The 26016-nt window shown below is 43.9% G+C and overlaps 1 protein-coding gene across 1 annotated transcript in view; it reads left to right on the top strand.

Annotated features, from left to right (window-relative positions):
- TNS1 (tensin 1) overlaps positions 1–26016 on the top strand; it is a gene marked incomplete in the record, with an annotated part of 696726 nt that overhangs the window by 439490 nt on the left and 231220 nt on the right. The window contains 1 exon segment of the mRNA XM_077449641.1: positions 25429–25470. Within this exon segment, the coding sequence (XP_077305767.1) occupies positions 25429–25470 (42 nt within the window).

The following is a 26016-nucleotide window of genomic DNA, read 5'->3' as shown; positions in this document are numbered from 1 at the left end:
TTTGGAGCAGAGCTGCTTAGACATGGCTGGGAGGGAGGAAAGAGCTGAGCTGCTGAGTTACTGCTTGGAGATGGGGAGCTGCACTGCTGAGAGGGGGAGCAGGAGGAAATGAGCTGATCAGAGAGCAGCTTGAACATTTTTAGTTCTTTATTTGGAAGGTTGAGTATGTGTTGCTCCATATCAAAGATAAATAATTGCCTGACAGCAGGCACACATGCCCCCTGGACCCGGGAACCTGCCAGCACCCTGTGGAGCAGTGACAGTTTGGTGGCCTGGTCATGCATTGTGGACACAACCCCCACATGTCACAATGCAGAGCACCTGTCACCCCATCTGTCTGCCACTTGTGAATGGAAGTGTGCAGAGGGCTGATCTCACCCTCCACAATCAAGATCAGCATGCTGGATATGGGACCCATGGGAGTTAGGAATTAGGAGCCGTGTAGAGGAATGGGGGGACCTCCAGGTAATCTCTCTCTCTCTTAACTTCGATCGCTCTCTCATTTTTGATCTCTCTCTTGATTTCAATCTCTCTCTCTCTTGATTTCAATTTCTCTCTCTCTCGATTTTGATCTCTCTCTCTCTCTCGATTTTGATCTCTCTCTCGATTTTGATCTCTCTCTCTCTCGATTTTGATCTCTCTCTCTCTCGATTTCGATCTCTCTCTCTCTCTCTTGATTTCGATCTCTCTCTCTTGATTTCGATCTCTCTCTCAATTTCGATCTCTCTCTCTCTCTCTTGATTTCGATCTCTCTCTTGATTTCGATCTCTCTCTTGATTTCGATCTCTCTCTTGATTTCGATCTCTCTCTCAATTTCGATCTCTCTCTCTCTCTCTCTCTTGATTTCTCTCTCTCTCTCTCAATTTCGATCTCTCTCTCGATTTCGATCTCTCTCTCTCTCGATTTCGATCTCTCTCTCTCTCGATTTCGATCTCTCTCTCTCTCTCTCTTGATTTCGATCTCTTGATTTCAATTTTGATCTCTCTCTCTCTCTCGATTTCGATCTCTCTCTCTCTCGATTTCGATCTCTCTCTCTCTCGATTTCGATCTCTCTCTCTCTCTCTCTTGATTTCGATCTCTTGATTTCAATTTTGATCTCTCTCTCTCTCTCTCGATTTCGATCTCTCTCTCTCTCGATTTCGATCTCTCTCTCTCTCTCTCTCTTGATTTCGATCTCTCTCTCTCTCTCTCTCTCTTGATTTCGATCTCTTGATTTCAATTTTGATCTCTCTCTCTCTCTCGATTTCGATCTCTCTCTCTCTCGATTTCGATCTCTCTCTCTCTCTCTCTCTTGATTTCGATCTCTCTCTCTCTCTCTCTCTCTCTCTCTCTCTCTCGATTTCGATCTCTCTCTCTCTCGATTTCGATCTCTCTCTCTCTCTCTCTCTCTCTCTCTCTCTCTCTCTCTCTCTCTCTCTCTCTTGATTTCTCTCTCTCTCTCTCTCTCTCTCTCTCTCTCTCTCTTGATTTCTCTCTCTCTCTCTCTCTCTCTTGATTTCTCTCTCTCTCTCTCTCTCTCTCTCTCTCTCTCTCTCTCTTGATTTCGATCTCTCTCTCTCTCTCTTGATTTCGATCTCTCTCTCTCTCTCTTGATTTCGATCTCTCTCTCTCTCTTGATTTCGATCTCTCTCTCTCTCTTGATTTCGATCTCTCTCTCTCTCTCTCTTGATTTCGATCTCTCTCTCTCTCTCTCTTGATTTCGATCTCTCTCTCTCTCTCTCTTGATTTCGATCTCTCTCTCTCTCTCTTGATTTCGATCTCTCTCTCTCTCTCTCTTGATTTCGATCTCTCTCTCTCTTGATTTCGATCTCTCTCTCTCTCTCTCTCTCTCTCTCTCTCTCTTGATTTCGATCTCTCTCTCTCTCTCTCTTGATTTCGATCTCTCTCTCTCAATTTTCGATCTATTTTCAATTTCAGTTCCTCTCTCTAGATTTTGATCTCTGCTTCTCGATAAATGTTGGACCACATTGTAGATGTCATGCAGACACACGGGTGGATTTACAAGGCAAATAGACGTTGCACTTTGCAGTGGCGGTTGCACTCTTAGTAAATGAGATGAAGCTTCACTTTACAAAGAATTCTTTTTTTCTGGTTTCTGTGCACAGCTGCACCAGATTTTCCACTCTCCAGTTTTAGTAAATCAACCCCATGAAGTCACACGACAAGTCGAAGCTTTTCCATGGCACCCATTCCAATATATGCGACTAAAGTCGCAGCATCTTTGAAAAAAAGGTCCCTGCTCTACTTTGATGTGAGTTTCTTGCGACTTGAGTGACATACAGAGTAATGTGCTGCATTAAGTCACATTGGGATTCGCACTAGTGTGAACTGAGGATAGGAGAGGATTTTCCTCACTTTGGAGAGATACAAATTCTCTGGCAGGGAATACAGCTCCCATAGGCTGACTGATCCGACTTGTGGCATGTGAACAGCAGGCCCCCCCCCTTCCTGACCTGCTGGGCTGCATGCTTGGATAAGCATCTGGTATGAATTCTGGAGGGGACCCTACATTTTTTTATTTTTTTATAATTATTTTGGCGTAGGGTTCCCCTTAACCACTTCCCAACCAGTGCACGCCAATATACGTTGGCAGAATGGCACCGGTGGGCAAAAGGCCATACAGGTACATCCCCTTTAAAAAGTGGTGCTGCGGGTGCGCGTACGCCCGCTGCGGTCTCTGTGACCGCGGGTCCCGTGGACTCTATGTCCGCCAGGTGCCCGCAATCGTGTCACGGAGAGGAAGAACGGGGAGATGTCTATGTAAACAAAGCATTTCCTCGTTCTGCCTAGTGACAGGACAGAGATCTACTCCTCCCCGTCATCGGGAGCAGGGATCTCGGTCATGCGAGTTGTAGCCCACCCTCCCCCCCCCCCCCCCCCACACTTACAATCACTCCCTAGGACACACTTAACCCCTTCCCCGCCCCCTAGCGGTTAACCCCTTCCCTGCCAGTGTCATTTACACAGTAATCAGGGCATTTTTATAGCACTGATCGCTGTATAAATGACAGTGGTCCCAAAATGGTGTCCGCCATAATGTCGCAGTCACGATAAAAATCGCAGATCGCCACTATTACTAATAAAAACTTTTTAAAAAATGCCATAAAGCTATCCCCTATTTTGTAGACGCTATAAATTTTGCGCAAAACAATCAATATACACTTATTGCGATTTTTTTTTTTTTTTTTTTTCTAAAAATATTTAGAAGAATACATATCCGCCAAAACTGAGGAAAAAAAATAGCTTTTTTATATATTTTTGGGGAATATTTATTATAGCAAAAAGTAAAAAAGAATCATTTTTTTTCAAAATTGTCGCTCTGTTTTTGTTTATAGCGCAAAAAAATAAAAACCGCAGAGGCGATCAAATACCACCAAAAGAAAGCTCTATTTGTGGGGAAAAAAAGGACGTCAATTTTGTTTGGGTACAGCATCGCACGACCGCGCAATTGTCAGTTAAATCGACGCAGTGCCGAACCGCAAAAAATGCTCCGATCAGGAAGGGGGGGGGGGGGGGGGGTAAATCCTTCCGTGGCTGAAGTAGTTCAAATCCATACCAGCACGAAGGGTCTGGTATGGTCTTGGGGGGGCCCTCACACCGTTTTTTTTTTTTTTTTTTTGGTGTGGGGTCCCCCCCTCAAGATTCATGCCAGACTCAAAGAGTCGGATCAAAGTCGGATCCTGTCCAATGAAGTCGCGTGGAAGTCAGACGTGAGGCCGCAGGGCAAAGTTGGGTCGTTTGCAGTGCCAGGACACCTCCTCCAATCATTCCCAGGAAGGTCGTTTCATCATTTTATTGGTCTAATTTAGAAGATTGCAATTTATTTGCATACTGGCGGCTCTCCCAGCTTCAACAGAAAGAAAATTGTTAATAAGTTATATTTATAGACTTGACCAGGTCTGTCTGAACTATTTATGTAGGTAAGAGTTGTCAGTGAACCTTTTGATAATTTCTGCTATTTAAAAATAAAAATAAACCCTATATTTATAATATACAATATTATCCCTTCAGACATACAATTAATCTCTGCTGGGAGTCCAGCGGTCAATGTAGCGGTAATGTGATTGGCTTTATAATCTGTCTGCAGGACAGGCAGCAGCTTCTGTAGTTGCTAAACTGCAAGAGTATTTGGGAAAGAACACAGCGCCACTTGCTGGTCACATTGGTGCATTACATGTATGTAAAGCCATGTGCTTCATACAAATAGGATGACATTATTTTTTACTGCAACCTTCCTCAACTCCTATAGTACAGAAGAACTGTTAACCACTTAAAGAGGGATTCCACCAAAAAAAAAAAATATTAAAAGCCAGCAGCTATAAATACTACAGCTGCTGACTTTTAATAAATGGACACTCACCTGTCCCGGGTTCCAGCGATGCCGAGGCCGATCGATCGCTCGGCCCTCGGCTGCTGCCGCCACCATTCTAGGTGAGGGAATCAGGAAGTGAAGCGAATTGGCTTCACTTCCCGGTTCCCTACTGCGCATGCGCGAGTTGTGCCGCGCAATAGGAAATCTCCGAGCTGTCTCTGAGACCCGTGTGTGTCCCAGCAGACAGCGCGGCAGGGCAGGAAATGGCGTAGACTCCCACGGGATTCTATGCCCGGAAGTGGGTGAAAATACCTGTCTTTGACAGGTATCTCCACCCCCCTCCCCCCTGAAAGGTGCCAATTGTGACACCGGAGGGGGGGGAGGGATCCGATCAGCAGAGGTTCCACTTTAGGGTGGAATCCCGCTTTAAGGACCGGAAGATTTCCCCCCTTAATGACCAGGCCATTTTTTTGCGATACGGCACTGCATCGCTTTAACTGACAATTGCGCGGTCGTTGCGGCGTTGTACCCAAACAAAATTGATGTCCTCCCCCCCCCCCCCCCCACAAATAGAGCTTTCTTTGATCACCTTTGCAGTTTTTATTTTTTTCTACAAAATAGCAAAATAGGGAATAGATTTATGGAATTTTTATTTATTTATTTTTTTTTGCTAGTTTTTTTCTCACAAATAGAGCTTTCTTTTGGTGGTATTTGATCACCTTTGCAGTTTTTATTTTTTGCGCCATAAACAAAAAAAAAGACAGAACATTTTGAAAAAAAAATAAATAATAATTTCTATTTGTTATAATAAATATCCCCCAAAAAAAAGTCTTCATCAATTTAGGCCAATATGTAATCTTCTACATATTTCTGGTAAAAAAAAAAAAAAAAATCACAATATATATTGATTCGTTTGCGCAAAAGTTATAGCGTCTACAAAATAGGGAATAGATTTATGGAATTTTTATTATGATTTTTTTCTTTTTGCTAGTTTTTTTCTCGCAAATAGAGCTTTCCTTTGATGGTATTTGATCACCTCTGCGTTTTTTGTTTTTTTTTTAACTATAAACAATTTTTTTTGGACAATTTTGGAAAAAAAAAAACAGTTTTTTACTTTTTGCTATGATAAATATCCCAAAAAATAAATAAATGATTTCTTCATCAGTTTAGGCCTATATGTATTCTTCTAGATATTTTTGGTATTTGTTCTATTCTGCGGATTTTAATTTTTGCACTATAAACAAAAAAAGAGAAACAATTTTGAAAAAATATAAATATATATTATTTTACTTTTTGCTATAATAAATATCCAAAAAACTAATTAAAAAAAATGTCTTCATCAGTTTAGGCCACTATGTATTCTTCTATATATTTTTGGTATTTGATCACCTCTGTGGTTTTTATTTTTTGCACTATAAACAAAAAAAAATGGGAAAAAAAACCAATATAAAGTATAAAAAAAGAAAAAAGAATCTACAATGTGACGTACTTACTGTATGTGCTAATGTTGGAAGTACAACAGCATGTACATAACTCCTGACTTTACCTGATTTGGAGCGATGTCCCTCTTGCCCCTCTTTCCTTCTTATTTGTCCCTCATTTTGGTCTGATCTGTATAGTTGTATATAAAATGCACTTTTTATCTTTCAAAAAAGTGTTTCCCCAGTGCTAAACCTTTGTAAATTCCAAAAGACAATATAAAGGAGTAGTAGTGGTTTAAAAAAAAACAAAAAAAAACATTTGTGGGTTTCACTGCTTTTTTTTTTTTGTATAATTCTCCTTTAATGGGGCGTGGCAGGGGGTGTGTCTCACGCCTACATACTTTTTGAGAGGGGCACCTTTTAGCAAAAGTTGGGAGGTATGGCACGTACAACTCACTCGGAACCTATAGATGGCGCTGTAGTGATATTCTAGCGTCTGTGTGTTTATATATAATTGTATATTCTGTACAGGAAGAAAGAGGATTTTTTTTTTTCCTGCTCTCTCCTGTAATGCTGTTCTGGCACATCTATGCTGTTCTCCTGAATTCTACATTCCTCGAGATCTCATTGCCTCATCTTATCAACAACATGTAACACCTCGCCCTGCTCTATATCACAACATTTTCTTAAAGCGGAGGTCCACCCTAAAGTGGAGCTTCCGCTCATTGGAATCCTCCCCCCCTCCGGCGCCACAATTGGCACCTTTTCAGGGGGGAGGGGGGTGCAGGTACCTGTACAGTACAGGTATCTGCACCCACTTCCGGGATAGCTCTCTGCGGAAAGGGGCGTAGATTACGCCCCTTTCCGAAAGTCCCCCGCTGCCTGCTGGGAAACACACAGATCCCAGAGACAGCGGGTCCATCCTTATTGCGCAGCGCGACTCGCGCATGTGCAGTAGGGAACCGAGAAATGAAGCCGAAAGGCTCCACTTCCTGATTTCCATACCCAAGATGGCGGCGGCAGCACCCGAGAGACGATCGAGAGATCGGCTTTGGGTGCTGACATCGCGGGCGCGCTGGACAGGTAAGTGTCACTATTTTAAAAGTCAGCAGCTGCAGTATTTGTAGCTGCTGGCTTTTAAAAAAAAATAAAACGGCGGACTCCCTCTTTAAGTAGTGATAGTAAAATAAACGGAATATTAACTATGTTCAGTAAAGAAAGCAGTGCCCCTTTACATTGGTGGTCCATAAATTGCTTCCTTACTTTGGTGGTTAGTGTAGGCACAGTCTCCCTTACATTGGTAGTCGGTGGAGAAGGTCCCCTTCGCATTGGTGGTCGGAGGAAAGTTTGCCAATTAACTAGGCGATTGGAAAAATGTCCCCCCTTATGTGGGTGGTCAGTGAGAAGAATTTTCCTTACATTGGTGATCAGTGAGAAGAATGCTCCTTACATTGGTGATCAGTGGGAAGAATGTTCCTTACATTGGTGGTCAGTGGGAAGAATGTCCCTTACATTGGTGATCAGTGAGAAGAATGTTCCTTACGTTGGTGGTCAGTGGGAAGAATGTCCCTTACATTGGTGGTCAGTGAGAAGAATGTCCGTTACGTTGGTGGTCAGTGGGAAGAATGTTCCTTACATTGGTGATCAGTGAGAAGAATGTTCCTTACATTGGTGATCAGTGAGAAGAATGTTCCTTACATTGGTGATCAGTGGGAAGAATGTTCCTTACATTGGTGATCAGTGGGAAGAATGCTCCTTACATTGGTGATCAGTGAGAAGAATGCTCCTTACATTGGTGATCAGTGGGAAGAATGTTCCTTACATTGGTGATCAGTGAGAAGAATGTTCCTTACATTGGTGGTCAGTGGGAAGAATGTTCCTCACTATGGTGATCAGTGGGAAGAATGTTCCTTACATTGGTGATCAGTGGGAAGAATGCTCCTTACATTGGTGATCAGTGAGAAGAATGCTCCTTACATTGGTGATCAGTGAGAAGAATGCTCCTTACATTGGTGATCAGTGGGAAGAATGTTCCTTACATTGGTGATCAGTGAGAAGAATGTTCCTTACATTGGTGATCAATGAGAAGAATGTCCCTTACATTGGTGATCAGTGAGAAGAATGTCCCTTACATTGGTGATCAGTGAGAAGAATGTTCCTTACATTGGTGATCAGTGAGAAGAATGTTCCTTACATTGGTGATCAGTGAGAAGAATGCTCCTTACATTGGTGATCAGTGAGAAGAATGTTCCTTACATTGGTGATCAGTGAGAAGAATGTCCCTTACATTGGTGATCAGTGAGAAGAATGTTCCTCACATTGGTGATCAGTGAGAAGAATGTTCCTCACATTGGTGATCAGTGAGAAGAATGCTCCTTACATTGGTGATCAGTGGGAAGAATGTTCCTTACGTTGGTGGTCAGTGGGAAGAATGTCCCTTACATTGGTGGTCAGTGAGAAGAATGTCCCTTACGTTGGTGGTCAGTGGGAAGAATGTTCCTTACATTGGTGATCAGTGAGAAGAATGTTCCTTACATTGGTGATCAGTGAGAAGAATGTTCCTTACATTGGTGATCAGTGAGAAGAATGTTCCTTACATTGGTGATCAGTGAGAAGAATGCTCCTTACATTGGTGATCAGTGAGAAGAATGCTCCTTACATTGGTGATCAGTGGGAAGAATGTTCCTTACATTGGTGATCAGTGAGAAGAATGCTCCTTACATTGGTGATCAGTGAGAAGAATGCTCCTTACATTGGTGATCAGTGGGAAGAATGTTCCTTACATTGGTGATCAGTGAGAAGAATGTTCCTTACATTGGTGATCAGTGAGAAGAATGCTCCTTACATTGGTGATTAGTGAGAAGAATGCTCCTTACATTGGTGATCAGTGGGAAGAATGTTCCTTACATTGGTGATCAGTGGGAAGAATGCTCCTTACATTGGTGATCAGTGAGAAGAATGTTCCTTACATTGGTGATCAGTGAGAAGAATGTTCCTTACATTGGTGATCAGTGGGAAGAATGCTCCTTACATTGGTGATCAGTGGGAAGAATGCTCCTTACATTGGTGATCAGTGAGAAGAATGTTCCTTACATTGGTGATCAGTGAGAAGAATGTCCCTTACATTGGTGGTCAGTGAGAAGAATTTTCCTTACATTGGTGATCAGTGAGAAGAATGTTCCTTACATTGGTGATCAGTGAGAAGAATGTTCCTTACATTGGTGATCAGTGGGAAGAATGCTCCTTACATTGGTGATCAGTGGGAAGAATGCTCCTTACATTGGTGATCAGTGGGAAGAATGTTCCTTACATTGGTGATCAGTGAGAAGAATGCTCCTTACATTGGTGATCAGTGGGAAGAATGTTCCTTACATTGGTGATCAGTGGGAAGAATGCTCCTTACATTGGTGATCAGTGGGAAGAATGTTCCTTACATTGGTGATCAGTGAGAAGAATGTCCCTTACATTGGTGATCAGTGGGAAGAATGTTCCTTACATTGGTGATCAGTGAGAAGAATGTTCCTTACATTGGTGATCAGTGAGAAGAATGCTCCTTACATTGGTGATCAGTGAGAAGAATGTTCCTTACATTGATGATCAGTGGGAAGAATGTTCCTTACATTGGTGATCAGTGGGAAGAATGTTCCTTACATTGGTGATCAGTGAGAAGAATGTTCCTTACATTGGTGATCAGTGAGAAGAATGTCCCTTACATTGGTGATCAGTGAGAAGAATGTTCCTTACATTGATGATCAGTGGGAAGAATGTTCCTTACATTGGTGATCAGTGAGAAGAATGTTCCTTACATTGGTGATCAGTGAGAAGAATGCTCCTTACATTGGTGATCAGTGAGAAGAATGTTCCTTACATTGATGATCAGTGGGAAGAATGTTCCTTACATTGGTGATCAGTGGGAAGAATGTTCCTTACATTGGTGATCAGTGGGAAGAATGTTCCTTACATTGGTGATCAGTGAGAAGAATGTTCCTTACATTGGTGATCAGTGGGAAGAATGTTCCTTACATTGGTGATCAGTGGGAAGAATGCTCCTTACATTGGTGATCAGTGAGAAGAATGTTCCTTACATTGATGATCAGTGGGAAGAATGTCCCTTACATTGGTGATCAGTGGGAAGAATGCTCCTTACATTGGTGATCAGTGGGAAGAATGTTCCTTACATTGGTGATCAGTGAGAAGAATGTCCCTTACATTGGTGATCAGTGAGAAGAATGTTCCTTACATTGGTGATCAGTGGGAAGAATGTTCCTTACATTGGTGATCAGTGAGAAGAATGTTCTTTACATTGGTGATCAGTGAGAAGAATGTCCCTTACATTGGTGGTCAGTGAGAAGAATGATCCTTACATTGGTGGTCAGTGAGAAGAATGTCCCTTACATTGGTGATCAGTGAGAAGAATGTTCCTTACATTGGTGATCAGTGAGAAGAATGTCCCTTACATTGGTGATCAGTGAGAAGAATGTTCCTTACATTGATGATCAGTGGGAAGAATGTTCCTTACATTGGTGATCAGTGAGAAGAATGTTCCTTACATTGGTGATCAGTGAGAAGAATGCTCCTTACATTGGTGATCAGTGAGAAGAATGTTCCTTACATTGATGATCAGTGGGAAGAATGTTCCTTACATTGGTGATCAGTGGGAAGAATGTTCCTTACATTGGTGATCAGTGGGAAGAATGTTCCTTACATTGGTGATCAGTGGGAAGAATGTTCCTTACATTGGTGATCAGTGAGAAGAATGTCCCTTACATTGGTGATCAGTGAGAAGAATGTTCCTTACATTGGTGATCAGTGGGAAGAATGTTCCTTACATTGGTGATCAGTGAGAAGAATGTTCTTTACATTGGTGATCAGTGAGAAGAATGTCCCTTACATTGGTGGTCAGTGAGAAGAATGATCCTTACATTGGTGGTCAGTGAGAAGAATGTCCCTTACATTGGTGGTCAGTGAGAAGAATGTCCCTTACATTGGTGGTCAGTGAGAAGAATGATCCTTACATTGGTGATCAGTGGGAAGAATGTTCCTTACATTGGTGGTCAGTGAGAAGAATGTTCCTTACATTGGTGATCAGTGAGAAGAATGATCCTTACATTGGTGGTCAGTGAGAAGAATGTCCCTTACATTGGTGGTCAGTGAGAAGAATGTCCCTTACATTGGTGGTCAGTGAGAAGAATGTTCCTTACATTGGTGGTCAGTGAGAAGAATGCCCGGATTACATGCGGTATCTGAGAGCCGAAATTGGTCACTGCTCAAGGAACCCCTAGCATGACCCCGGTGATCTCTGGGCTTCTCCACACAACATGGAATGAGGAGGACCGTTCCGGTGAATTGATAGACAACCCATGTCTGATCATTCAAAGAATAGTATCCTTTCATTTTACCATCTTCCAGCACTGTTGCTTTAATTTCCCTTTTTAACTCCACCATTGACATCCTACGCCATTTATATTTTTAATTACAGGGTAGTGCCAAGGGGGCGACATCACGGGGGTGTGTAGCGGCCCCACCCTGGAATCCGTCCGCATGACACCAAGCTGAATGCTGTGGGCAGGGGCGACGTGCCAAGGTCATACTTCTAGGGAGGATCCCCCTTGTTTCGTTGCCAGTGGAACATTCTCTTTGATTGCTTCCATACATGTTTAGCGTCGGGCTCCTCCATTTCCCAACACAGGGAGGGGCAATCCCATGACACAACCAAATATATATTCTTCTTTTTTTTTTTTTAAACTTGGAAACTTGTTAGAGAAATAATTGCACGTTGCTGGAAAAAAACTGTAAACCGACTCTCCGGATTATTTATTTTTTCACTTTGGCCTCTTCTACGCCGAGGTAGATAATAGCGTGAAAGTGAGCGTCCAATGTTCCCGGGGGTGGGGGGGGGGGGGGGGACCAACAAGCATTTCATTATCATCAACCTAACAGAAAAACCCTTTCATTCCTCTTCACACGTCGGAGTCAGCCGCGCTCTTTGTTGTGACAACGGCTTCGCCAAAATATCTCGGGGTGAAAACACCGATTTTTTTATTTTTTTTTATTTGATGTCAGTCTTGCGTTCGCTGACGGTGTTTACATCACAGATAAAATGAATGAATGACTTTCCCTTTTGGTTGGGTGTTTGTAGGAAGGACGAGTATTTGGGGAAATAATCACGTTGAATCGTTTGTGATAACAATCTCGCTTTTGTCCGGGCGCTGTCCTCTCCACCTGCGTCATTGAAGGGCGAGTTTGTTGTAGAAACAGTTTTACATCCGAAGGCTTTTTGGCAAACCTGAGACGGCTTGGCAGATTTATTTATTAATTTTTAAACCACCGGCGATGTAGCGGTACGTCAGTGGACTTTGAGCGGTTTTGCAGCCATCGTCCCGGTATTGTTTTTTTTCTTTTCCGGTGGCAGTCGGCTTTTAATCCTAGCGGCCAATTAGCCGCCGAATAGCTTTTACAAGCAGCAGAATGGCAGGACACCCCCCCCCCCCTCCTCTCGCCATCTTTCCGCAGCTCTCTTTGGCTCTCCCGTCCCATCAGGGGAACCCCTGGAGTGTAAACAGTGGTTCTGCTGACCAAAGAGCTGATCAGAGACCAGAACGGTTTCGATCAGCTCTATGGTCTAGGGCAGGGGTCGCCAAACTTTCTAAGCAAAGGGCCGGTCCACTGATCTTTAGACTTTAGGGGTGCCGGACTGAGTCGCTATTGGGAGTACAAAATTTCCCAACATCAGTGGGAGTAAACAATCCCGCATCATTGGTGTCAGTGGGAGGAAATATGCCCCCTCATTGGTGTCATTGGGAGGAATTGAGCCCCAACATTGGTGTCATTGGGCCCCATTGTTGGTGTCATTAGGAGAAATTGTGCCCCATTGTTGGTGTCATTGGTAGGAATCGGGCCCCCTCGGTGTCATTGGGAGGAATTGTGCCCTAACATTGGTTTCATGGGGCCCCATTGTTGGTGTCATTGAGAGGAATTGTGCCCCATTGTTGGTGTTATTGGGAGGAATTGAGCCCCGTTGTTGGTGTCATTGGAAGGAATTGAGCCCCGTCGGTGTCAATGGAAGGAGTTATCCCCATCATTGGTGTCATTGGGAGGAATTGTGCCCTAACATTGGTTTCATTGGGCTCCATTGTTGGTGTCATTGGGAGGAATTGTGCCCCATTGTTGGTGTCATTGGGAGGAATTGAGCCCCGTTGTTGGTGTCATTGGGAGGAATTGAGCCCCGCCGTTGGTGTCATTGGAAGGAGTTATGCCCATCATTGGTGCCATTGGGAGGAATTGTGCCCTAACATTGGTTTCATTGAGCCCCATTGTTGGTGTCATTGGGAGGAATTTTGCCCCATCATTTGTGTCATTGGGAGGAATGGTGCCCTAACATTGGTTTCATTGAGCCTCATTGTTGGTGTCATTGGGAGGAATTGAGCCCCATCATTGGTGTCATTGAGAGGATTGTGCCCTAACATTGGTTCCATTGGGCACCATTGTTGGTGTCATTGGGAGGAATTGTTCCCCATTGTTTGTGTTATATGGAAGAATTGTGCCCTTCATTGGTGAAGGTGAATAAAATAGCATCCCAGGGGCTGGAAAAAATCAAGCAAAGGGCGTCAGTTTGGAGACCACTGGTCTAGGGAACCAGAAGTAATGAGCATTTCATCGCTCCCGCGGTGGTACGATCCTAAGCGATTTATCATCGTCTTTTATATATTGTAAAACAATTGGGTGTTTTATAGGGGTTGGCTTACTAAAACTGGAGAGTGCAAAACCTGGTGCAGCTCTGCATGGAAACCAATCGGCTTCCGGGTTTTATTGTCAAAGCTGAACAAACTGAAGTCAGAAGCCGATTGGCTACCAAGCACAGCTGCACCAGATTTTGCGCTCTCCAGGTTTAGTAAATCGATCCCATTGTGTTTTTTTCACATTAAAATGAAAAAAAAAAAAAAGTATTTTTTCCCCCCAAAAGTTTGCGTTTGAAAAACCTCTGCGCAAATACTGTGAGACACAAAGAATTGCAAAACCCACTTTTTTTTTCTTTCCTTTTTATTCTTTCGGGCAGGGATATGCAATTAGCGGACCTCCAGCTGTTGCAGAACTACAAGTCCCATCATGCCTCTGCCTCTGGGTTTCATGCTTGTGGCTGTCAGAGTCTTGCTATGCCTCATGGGACTTGTAGTTCTGCAACAGCTGGAGGTCCCCTAATTGCATATCCCTGCTCTAGGGCATTGGTGCTCAACCTGCGGCCCTCCAGCTGTTGCAGAACTTATAAATCCCATCATACCTCTGCTTGTCAGCCGTGCAGTGCATCATGGGACTTGTAGTTCTGCATCAGCTGGTGGACTGTAGGTGGATCACGCATACTAGGGCATGGCTTTTTTTTTTTTTTTTTTTTTATTGTGTTTGGACGTTCGAAGTAATTTTTTAAGCCAAAAAATGCAGATTTTTACATTCAAACAAAAAGTATCAGAATAGGCCGAGTCTTCAAGGTAATATATCTTCAGAAGAAAAAAAAGAAAGAAAGAAAGAAAGAATGTTACTTTTCAAAGATCAAACCTTTTCATCTGTCGGCGATGAAATTTTCCAACATATCTTCTAAAGTTATGTTTTTTTCATGAGTTGGCCTGATACCAAGTAACATTGAAATACTTCCATTGGGGGTCACGCTTTTTCTGGTGCGTTGCACGCATGTTTTTTTGCACACATTTTATTAAAGCGATATTCCTCCCTCCAACCCCTCCCCTGCCTAGAATACAATTCCAGAACCGATAAAAATAAAATAAAAAAATTCTGTCAGCGCTGTCGCACTTTGAATGACAATTGCGCGGTCGTGCTACACTGTAACCAAACAACTTTTTATCATTTTTTTCCCACAAATAGAGCTTTCTTTTGGTGGTATTGGATCACCTCTGCGATTTATTTTTTGTGCAACAAATAAAATAAGACCGAATATTTTGAAAAACGACAAGTTTTTCTTTGTTTCTGTAAAAAAAATTGTAAATAAATAAGTTTTCTTCTTCAATGGCGGGCACTGATATGGCTGCACTGAGGGGCACTGATATGGCTGCACTGAGGGGCACTGATATGGCTGCACTGAGGTGCACTGGTATGGCTGCACTGACGGGCACTGGTATGGCTGCACTGACGGGCACTGGTATGGCTGCACTGACGGGCACTGGTATGGCTGCACTGACGGGCACTGGTATGGCTGCACTGACGGGCACTGGTATGGCTGCACTGAGGGGCACTGGTATGGCTGCACTGACGGGCACTGATGACGTGGCACCAAGGAGGTGGTACTGATGGGCACTGATGGGCACTGATAGGCGGCACTGATGGGCACTGATAGGTGGCAGTGGTATGTGGCACTGATGGGTATCTATGGGTGGCACTGATGGGTATCTATGGGTGGCACTGATGGGTATCTATGGGTGGCACTGATGGGTACCTATGGGTGGCACTGATGGGTACCTATGGGTGGCACTGCTGGACACTGATGGGTGGCTCTGATGACACTGGTGGCATTGCTGGGCATCACTGTTTTAATTTTGCGACATGATGTGCCAGTCGGTGCCCATTTGTGGCCACTGACTGGCACAGATTGGGCATCATTTGCACATGTGGATGCCCATGGGGTACATACCTGGCCATCCACATGTTGCCCACTTCCCTGGTGGTCCTGGCGGCTTCCCTGGTGGTCTAGTGTGGGCACCTGAGGGGGGGGGGCTGCACTGATAAACAGCGCAAACCCCCCCCCCCCCCCCCCCCGTCAGGAGAGACGCCGATGTCGGACGCGAGTGAGGAAAAGCCGATCACTGACTTTTCCTGTTTACATCGTGATCAGCCGTGATTGGACACAGCTGATCAAGTGGTAAAGCGCCTCCGCTGGAGACTCTTTACCAAGATCAGTGTAGCGGTGTGTCGGACTGACTCCCGCTCCACCGATCGCCGCGATGTGCACCCCCACAGGCGCGCGGCGGCATGTTATCCTAAAGGACGTCATATGACGCCCAGTCAGGATAACAGAACCACTTTCCGGACGTCAATTTGCTATTGACCGGACGGGAAGTGGTTAAGATTCAACATATGGTTCAAGCATGCTGATCACATGTATACCAATCTATCTCATCTCATTGTAAACATTTGTTTCATTTATTACCAGTAGTGATGGACGAACTTCCGACGGGACGTTTCGCGAACGCGAAACGCGAACGGACACAAACGTTCGCGAAAACGACCGTTCGCCGCGGGCTCCATTGACTTCAATGGGAGGCGAATTTCGCAAACCTTTAGGTCGAATTTGCGGCCACGGGGTAATTATTAGGGGGTAGCACGTAGTCCCACCACCTGGACAATAGCATAATACATGTATGAGGTGAATTTGGGATCGATAACTACAAGCATTTTTTTTTTATTTGGGAAATTGTTCTGACAATTCAGGACTATGGAGCTAATGAAGGCAATGGAGGAGAGGGAAGGTCAGGGACCAGGGTAGGCAAACAAGAGGGTGCAGGAGATACAGAGCACTGACAGCAGCACCGTAATACAGAGCACTGACATCAGCACCGTGACATACAGCGCTGACAGCAGCTCCGTGACATACAGCGCTGACAGCAGCTCCGTGACATACAGCGCTGACAGCAGCTCCGTGACATACAGCGCTGACAGCAGCTCCGTGACATACAGCGCTGACAGCAGCTCCGTGACATACAGCGCTGACAGCAGCTCCGTGACATACAGCGCTGACAGCAGCACCGTGACATACAGCGCTGACAGCAGCTCCGTGACATACAGCGCTGACAGCAGCTCCGTGACATACAGCGCTGACAGCAGCTCCGTGACATACAGCGCTGACAGCAGCTCCGTGACATACAGCGCTGACAGCAGCTCCGTGACATACAGCGCTGACAGCAGCTCCGTGACATACAGCGCTGACAGCAGCTCCGTGACATACAGCGCTGACAGCAGCTCCGTGACATACAGCGCTGACAGCAGCTCCGTGACATACAGCGCTGACAGCAGCTCCGTGACATACAGCGCTGACAGCAGCTCCGTGACATACAGCGCTGACAGCAGCTCCGTGACATACAGCGCTGACAGCAGCTCCGTGACATACAGCGCTGACAGCAGCACCGTAAGCAGCCCCAGGAGGAAGTCAGCACAGCACAGGGATGGTGTGATCCCCTCATAATAAGAACCCCCAGGAGGAAGTCAGCACAGCACAGGGATGGTGGGAGCCCCTCATAATAAGAACCCCCAGGAGGAAGTCAGCACAGCACAGGGATGGTGGGAGCCCCTCATAATAAGAACACCCAGGAGGAAGTCAGCACAGCACAGGGATGGTGGGAACCCCTCATAATAAGCAGCCCCAGTAGAAATATGACACCGCTCAACCTCTTCAAAGAGGAGGGTAGGGGCATATAGTACGGTGTGCTTTTTTGGGTCAGGGAAGTGAGCCAAATGAATTAAGAAGGTCTGTGTGCTTGATTCCAAAAATTGTTTATAGACATATACATGGTCTACTGATCACATGTGTTGAATTCCTCCGAGATCCATGCCTCATTCATTTTTAGAAATGTGAGGTAGTTAACACTGTCGTGAGCTAGGCGAGTACGCTTATCGGTCACAATCCCCCCTGCTGCGCTGAACGTCCTTTCGGACAGGACACTGGATGAGGGGCAAGCCAACAGTTCGATTGCAAATTGGGCAAGCTCTGGCCAGAGGTCAAGCCTGCCCACCCAGTAGTCTAGGGGTTCATCACTCCTCAGAGCGTCCACATCGGCCGTTAACCCAATGTAGTCGGACACCTGACGGTCTAGGCGTTCCCTGATGCTGGATCCGGATGACACCTGTCGATGGGTCGGCTGAAAGAATGACCTCATATCCGAAGTCACCAACACATCTTCAAACCGGCCTCTTCTTGCAGGCGCTGTTGGATTGGTACCCGCAAATCCTTCTCTGGGAGTGGGAATTGCTCCTCTGCCAGCGCACGCAAAAGCAGAATGCAGCATTTCTCGAAGCAAGGCCTGGAAGTGCTGCATTCTGACAGCCCTCTGCGACGGCGGTAACATTTCCGCCATTTTGTGTTTGTACCGGGGATCTAAGTACGTTGCCACCCAGTACTGGTCCTTGACCCTCATGCTTTTTATACGGGGGTCCCTATTAAAACACTGGAGCATGAAGGCCCCCATTTGCACTCAAGCGGAAGGTATGTGGTGGTGGTGGTGTTGTTGGTGGTAGTGTCTTTGGGGGTGCACATAGCAGAGAGTGAAGAAGAGGGTGCAGATCGAGAGGATGAGGAGGGTGCAGAAGAATAAGGCTGAGTGAGCCACTCAACCAAGTCTGGTGCGTCCTTTAAAGTAATTGAACGCACCTTCTGCAACTTCCCACTTTGGCTCAAGGCTGTTGCTCCTGCCCTACCCCTACCACCCCTGCGGAAGGGCCTGCCTCTTCCTCTGCCTGTCATTTTTTAAATCACCCTGTGACAAAACTCTTAGTCCCTATACCGCTGAAGGACTGCTGCAGTATAGGGCAGCGGTCAGCAGTAGTGCACGTCAACCCTATGTATTGTGGACCGATAGCGGTCCTTACAGAACAGCAGACTGTACTGCACTCAGGCCTATGTACCGTAGCACCCTATACCAAGTTACCAGTCCTTATAAAAACTTTTGTGGACCAAGCAGGTTGTGTGTTAGTGTTTAGCAGACTGTGCGTCAGTCCCTATACCGCTGAAGGACTGCTGCAGTATAGGGCAGCGGTCAGCAGTAGTGCACGGCAACCCTATGTATTGTGGACCGATAGCGGTCCTTACAGAACAGCAGACTGTAACGCACTCAGGCCTATGTACCGTAGCACCCTATACCAAGTTACCAGTCCTTATAAGAACTTTTGTGGACCAAGCAGGTTGTGTGTTAGTGATTAGCAGACTGTACGTCAGTCCCTATACCAATGAAGGACTGCTGCAGTATAGGGCAGCGGTCAGCAGTAGTGCACGGCAACCCTATGTATTGTGGACCGATAGCGGTCCTTACAGAACAGCAGACTGTACTGCACTCAGGCCTATGTACCGTAGCACCCTATACCAAGTTACCAGTCCTTATAAAAACTTTTGTGGACCAAGCAGGTTGTGTGTTAGTGTTTAGCAGACTGTGCGTCAGTCCCTATACCGCTGAAGGACTGCTGCAGTATAGGGCAGCGGTCAGCAGTAGTGCACGGCAACCCTATGTATTGTGGACCGATAGCGGTCCTTACAGAACAGCAGACTGTAACGCACTCAGGCCTATGTACCGTAGCACCCTATACCAAGTTACCAGTCCTTATAAGAACTTTTGTGGACCAAGCAGGTTGTGTGTTAGTGATTAGCAGACTGTACGTCAGTCCCTATACCAATGAAGGACTGCTGCAGTATAGGGCAGCGGTCAGCAGTAGTGCACGGCAACCCTATGTATTGTGGACCGATAGCGGTCCTTACAGAACAGCAGACTGTACTGCACTCAGGCCTATGTACCGTAGCACCCTATACCAAGTTACCAGTCCTTATAAGAACTTTTGTGGACCAAGCAGGTTGTGTATTAGTGTTTAGCAGACTGTGCGTCAGTCCCTATACCGCTGAAGGACTGCTGCAGTATAGGGCAGCGGTCAGCAGTAGTGCACGGCAACCCTATGTATTGTGGACCGATAGCAGTCCTTACAGAACAGCAGACTGTACTGCACTCAGGCCTATGTACCGTAGCACCCTATACCAAGTTACCAGTCCTTATAAGAACTTTTGTGGACCAAGCAGGTTGTGTGTTAGTGTTTAGCAGACTGTGCGTCAGTCCCTATACCGCTGAAGGACTGCTGCAGTATAGGGCAGCGGTCAGCAGTAGTGCACGTCAACCCTATGTATTGTGGACCGATAGCGGTCCTTACAGAACAGCAGACTGTAACGCACTCAGGCCTATGTACCGTAGCACCCTATACCAAGTTACCAGTCCTTATAAGAACTTTTGTGGACCAAGCAGGTTGTGTATTAGTGTTTAGCAGACTGTGCGTCAGTCCCTATACCGCTGAAGGACTGCTGCAGTATAGGGCAGCGGTCAGCAGTAGTGCACGGCAACCCTATGTATTGTGGACCGATAGCGGTCCTTACAGAACAGCAGACTGTACCGCACCCAAGCCTATGTACCGTAGCACCCTAGACAGACCAAGTTACCAGTCCTGATAAAGAGCTTTGTGGAACAAGTGAGTTGTGAATGATTAGCAGACTGCAGCAGAAGGGCAGCAGTCAAGTATAATATTCTTTCTATATTTGGAAGAAAGAATATTATACGTGTACAAGCCTATTACCGTACCACTGATACCAGTCCTGAAAAGAACCTTTGTGGAACTAATAGTAACAGCAAGTCTTTAAAATTATCCTCACTGCCTGACACACTGCTTCCTGCCTGTCCCTATACAAATTGGCAAAAAAGAGTAGGCTGGAACGATTAGCTGGAACAGCTCTTTTGTGGACCTGATAGTAACAGCTAATGATGATGATGATGATGATGATGAAGAAAGACTAATCTGGCTGAGCTGTCCCTAAAATAGCAGCATACAGCGCTCTGTCCCTTTATCTAAACTGACAAAAGAAACTCAGGCTGCTGACCTAACACCTATACCAGTCCTGAAAAGAACTTTTGTGTACCAAATAGCTAGCGTTTTCTCTGTCCCTACTCCACACAGGATCCTTTCCCTACAGTGACAGAAGAAAGAATGTAAAATGGCCACCGGATCGGGTGTATTTATAGGTTAGGGGGAATGTCCAAGTGTCCATGAGCTGTCATGTCTCAATTGGTTGTCCTGTAACACATGATAAACGTGTCACGAAAGGTTAAAGTTCTTGTATACATTAAACACGTAAGTCCGCCGGGGCGAACGACGGAAAAAGGCGTTCGAACCCGCGGACGGCGAAAGTCGGAAATTCGCCGCGAAACGACCGCCGGGCGAAACGTTCGTCCATCACTAATTACCAGTGTTAATTTTGACAGTAGATTTCGATTTAGTTTTAGTCTTAGTCTTAAGACTAAAATGGCATTTTAGTTTTAGTCCCATTTTAGTCTTCTGCAATTGTTTTAGTTTTAGTCGACTAAATCTCCAGTACATTTTAGTCGTCTAAAATCTAATGGGTGTAATTAAACTGTAATGCATTAGTTAACATTTCTCTACAATTTCCAAACTCATTATATACCGCTGGAGTGAAAAATCGAATGTTATTATTTATGGTATTGAGGTATGAACATGCACTACAGACCAATGTTCATTTTGAAGTCAAATTTCAATTTAGTTTTAGTCTTATGCCGCGTACACACGAGCGGATTTTCCGATGGAAAATGTGCGGTCGGATCATGTTGTCGGAAAATCCAATCCTGTGTGGGCTCCATCTGACTTTTTTCGTGGGGATTTTCCGACGCACGAAGTTTGAGAGCAGGATCTAAAAGTTTTCCGACACCAAAATCCGATCGCATAAATTCCGATCTTGTGTAGACGATTCCGACGGACAAAAAGCCACGCATCCTCAGAATAAACTAAGAGACGAAAGCTATTGGCTACTGGCCCGTTTATAGTCCCGACGTACGTGTTTGACGTCGCCTCGTTCAGAACGATCGGATTTTTCGACAACTTTGTGCTACAAGTGTGTATGCAAGACAAGTTTCGGCCAAAATCCGCCGGAAAAAAATCCAACGGCTTTTGTGGTCGGAATGTCCGACTGTGTGTACAGGGTTATTAGCCTTTTGACTAAAATGACATTTTTCGTTTTAGTCCTATTTTAGTCGACTGAAATAGTATTCATGTAGTCGACTAAAATGTTTTAGTCGACAAAATTAGCACTGTTTTATTACTTTTGTTAAACGTGTCTATGCCATGTTCCTTTTTTGAAACGTTCATATGTATTCTGATATTTTGAATACTCAATAAAACTTTATGAAACAAAAAAACAAAAAAAACCCCCCCAAAAACAAAAAATTTTGTATATATCATATACAGTAAAACCTTGGATTGCGAGCATTATTTGTTCCAGAAACATGCTTGTAATCCAAAGCACTTGTAATGGTTTGTTTCTTATCCCTGGAAAGCAGAGATAAGTAACAAAGAGATCATTAGTAAAAGAAAAATAAATAAAAAAAAAAAGGGCACATACGACACACATTACACATTTTGGCACACATTTAATTATTATTATTATTTAAGGTACAGTAAAACCTTGGATTGCGAGCATAATTAATTGCAGAAACATGCTTGTAATCCAAAGCACTTGTATATCAAAGCGAATTTCCCCATAAGAAAGAATGGAAACTCAAATGATTCGTTCCACAACCATTTATTCATAAATCCTTCAGTTTATAGTCCATATAAAAAGATTATAGCAATGCGACCAGGTTGTGTAACCATAAAATGTCCATCCACAAATGGAAGCCTCCACAAGGGGATTAGAAGCGAAATCCAGCAGGAGCGCCAGAGTATAACAGAGAAGAGAGGCGCCTCTAAGGGCCGGTACACACTGGGGCGACTTAGGCGCCTGACAAGTCGCGTCCCGTTCTGTACAATGGAACCGTTCTAATCGGAGCGAAATAAAGTCGCTCCGACTTAGAAAAAGGTTCCTGTACAACTTTGGGGGCGACCTCAGGCGACTTGCATTGACTTCTATAGAGAAGTCGTTTTGCAAGTCGCCGCTGCTGTCGTGTCCAAGTCGCCTGAGGCAGTCGCGCTGCAAGTCGTTGCTGCCTCAGTGTGAACCGGCACTAAGTGTAGCAATATGTTGCTAAATGTTGTACCTTCATTAAATGTGACCAAATTGCTACACTTATGCCGCGTACACACGATCGGAATTCCGGCTAGAAAAAGACAGATGAGAGCTTTTCATCGGAAAATGCGACCGTGTGTACGCTTCATCGGAATTTAGCTGTCCGAATTTCCGCCAGCCAAAAATTGATAGCATGTTCTCAACTTTCCCGACGGAAAAACTTTCTATCGGTAATTCCGATCGTGTGTATGCAATTCCGACACGCCAAAACTCACGCACGCTCAGATTTAACTACGAGACAGAAGCTATTGGCTACTGGCTATTGAACTTCCTTTTTCTAGTCACGTTGTATGCGTTGTACTGCACCGCGTTATAAACGATCGGAATTTGGTGTGACCGTGTGTAGGCAAGACAGCTTGAGCCGAATTCCGTCTGGAAAACCATCAGAGCTTTTTCCGCCGAGAATTACGATCGTGTGTACGCGGCATTAGAGGCGCCTCTCTTCTCTTTTATACGCAGTTGTGACATGACGCTACGTGTAGATCAAGAAATCGCTTGTATCTCAAGTCGAAATTTATTTAAAAATGTTGCTTTTCTTGCAAAACGCTCTCAAACCAAGGTTTTACTGGAATTACAGCGGGGGGGGGGGGACCTGAGAAGAGGAGGATCGGGGCTGCTTTGTGAAAAACCATTACACAGAGCAGCTAAGAATAACATGTTTGGTATTTTTAAATGAAAAAAAAAAAATTGAGACTTTAGTATCAGTTTAAAGAGTGAACTCCATATTACAGTTCAGTTTAGTCAAATCATGGAAGAAAAAACCCCCAAAAAAAAAAACCTTTATTCTCACCTCCAAGGAAGCCGGTGGCCTCCATCTTTCTGAAGCCCCCGACCGAAGTGACCATATTAGCAGAGCCTGTATAGGGGCCGCAATCGCTCCAGCACTAGATAAGAATTTGCCGTCTTCTCCTTTTTCGGTTCGGTACACACAGGGCGTTTAACACCAGATTATCGATGTCATCCTTCTAAAGACATTTCTACTAATCTCCGGAGGAGAGGAAAGGCCAAATTACCAAAGAAGGGAGCTTTCCGGAAAAAAAACGGATAAGCCGACAGCTCAAAAGTCTCTGAAAGATGAAACGTTTCACTTCCCCAACCTAGAATTGTATCTACACCCCGGAGAGGAAATGTAACCATGTAATATATTGTAGTTTACCAGTCCTTTAAATGTGGTGGCTGCATTCGTTTTATTTATTTTTTTCAGGCTATTTCTCTTTATTTTCATCTGGAGATCCTGCCAGTAACACACTTCCTATCTTAAGGTGATAAGGCGCAATGCTTTGCAGGGATAAGAAACAAGACCGTTCCCTCTGTACAGAGCCCTGCGTTGTTTGTCAACACAGGGCTCTGGGCTGTGATTGGATACAACCAATCAGCCGGTCCCAGGGCAGAGAATCATTGACCGGGGCCTGTTGACAGACTCCCACTGTGGAAAAGGATAGGTGCCAATCGGAGAGAGAATCGGAGAAGATCGGGGAGAGAATCTCCCGCTGTTTTAGGACAGTGGACTATGGCTGCAAAGCAGAGTTGACAAAATCCAAATAGAATAATATATATATATATATATATATATATATATATATATATATATATATATATATATATATATATATATATATAAAATATAATCTTTTATTATACAATATTTAAAATATTTAAAAAAGATAAAAGTGTATATATATATATATATAATAATAGAATAAAATATAATCTTTTATTATACAATATTTAAAAAAGATAAAAGCATATATATATATATATATATATATATATATATATAATAATAGAATAAAATATAATCTTTTATTATACAATATTTAAAATATTTAAAAAAGATAAGTGTATATATATATATATATATATATATATATATATATATATATATATATAGAATAAAATATAATCTTTTATTATACAATATTTAAAATATTTAAAAAGATAAAAGCATATATATATATATATATATATAAAATATTATAGGGATTAATGCCCTCTGATAACCAAAGCTGCAATCCAAAGTCACGCCACCCCCGACAGTCGCGGTATAGTTCCAGCTTGATGGAAGGGGAGATCATCTCTGCGAGACGTGATAAATACCTGGAAGTGTTACACCTTGTACTTTGGACATGGAAACTTTAATGACCAAACTGTAAATTGAATTTGCTTATGTGAAAGCGGAACTTTTACCCATAAAAACGCGATAAAAAAGGAAGCAGGGAACATGCATTCCACAGTAATAAATACCAACATTGTGTGCTGTAAACTGCCTCCAGCAACTGTTTCCGTTTTCGTCTTGCTGGAGGCGGCCATTTTTGCTGAAGCCCAGAGCCCCTGAGCGGCAGTAAATCTTTTAGCCTGTCGGCCAAACGGCCTCTACAAATTCAGCACAGTGCCAAAAAATTGAGCGCCACTGAGCATGTGCAGAGCAGGGTGAGACACTATTAATGGATTATAAACAGTATAGACACTTATTTTTAATGTTTTACATACCTGCCAAAAAAAGTCCACCCTGATGTGATCTCGCAGGACCTCGTTTTCTGTCTAAAGTTCCACTTATCTCCACCCAAGCTGTTGGTTTTTGGACAGAAGAAGGTAAGGTTAGAGCCTCCATCATGTGTGTATTGCTGTTTTTGCATCCCCCCTAGTGAAGATATTCCCTCAATTTCTGTTTTTCGGTCACTGATACAGGAAGTGAAGGGAAATCTTCCCATCGGGGACACAGACTGCAATGTCACCCTGAAAAAGGTTTTAGCCCTTCCCCCCACTCTAAATCTAAATCGGTAACAAAATGTTTGGACCGGAGTTCCCCTCTAAGTTGCCCTCCATGTCTCCGCTCTGCCATCCATCTAATATAATGTCTCTTGTTTTTATTTCAGCCATCCGCCACGGAGAGTCCACAGAAGCATGTAGACACCACAGTGAGTATGAACTTATTTAAAAAAAAAAAAAAAAATGGATGTTTTACATAAATTCTGTTTATACATTTTCTTTAAAGCCTAATTTGACTTTAACCACTTCAGCCCCAGAAGGTTTTACCCCCCTTAATGACCGGGCCATTTTTTGCGATACGTCACTGCGTAGTTTCAACGGACAATTGCGTGGTCGTGCAACAATGTAACCAAATAAATTTGATGCCCTTCCCCCCCCAAATAGTTTATTTTTGGTGGTATTTGATCACCTCTGCGGTTTTTATTTTTTGCGCTATAAAGAAAGAAAGAAAGAAAGAAAGAAAATTTAGAAAAAAAAAACAATATTTTTAAATTTTTGTTATAGTAAATAGCCAAAAAAAAAAATGTCTTCATCAATTTAGGCCAATATATATTCTCTTACATATTTTTGGTTAAAAAATAAATAAATCACAATAGGTTGGTTTGCACAAAAGTTATCGCGTCTACAAAATAGGGGATAGGTTTATGGTATTTTTATTATGATTTTTTTTTTTTTTTTACTAGTAATGGCAGTGA

The sequence above is a fragment of the Lithobates pipiens genome, unplaced genomic scaffold (assembly GCF_037356315.1).
Source record: "Lithobates pipiens isolate NorthernLeopardFrog02 unplaced genomic scaffold, aLitPip1_a1.2 Scaffold_22, whole genome shotgun sequence".
Lineage (NCBI taxonomy): Eukaryota > Metazoa > Chordata > Amphibia > Anura > Ranidae > Lithobates > Lithobates pipiens.
The sequence above is the reverse complement of the archived record's forward strand: the minus strand, read 5'-3'. Positions and strand labels throughout refer to the sequence as shown.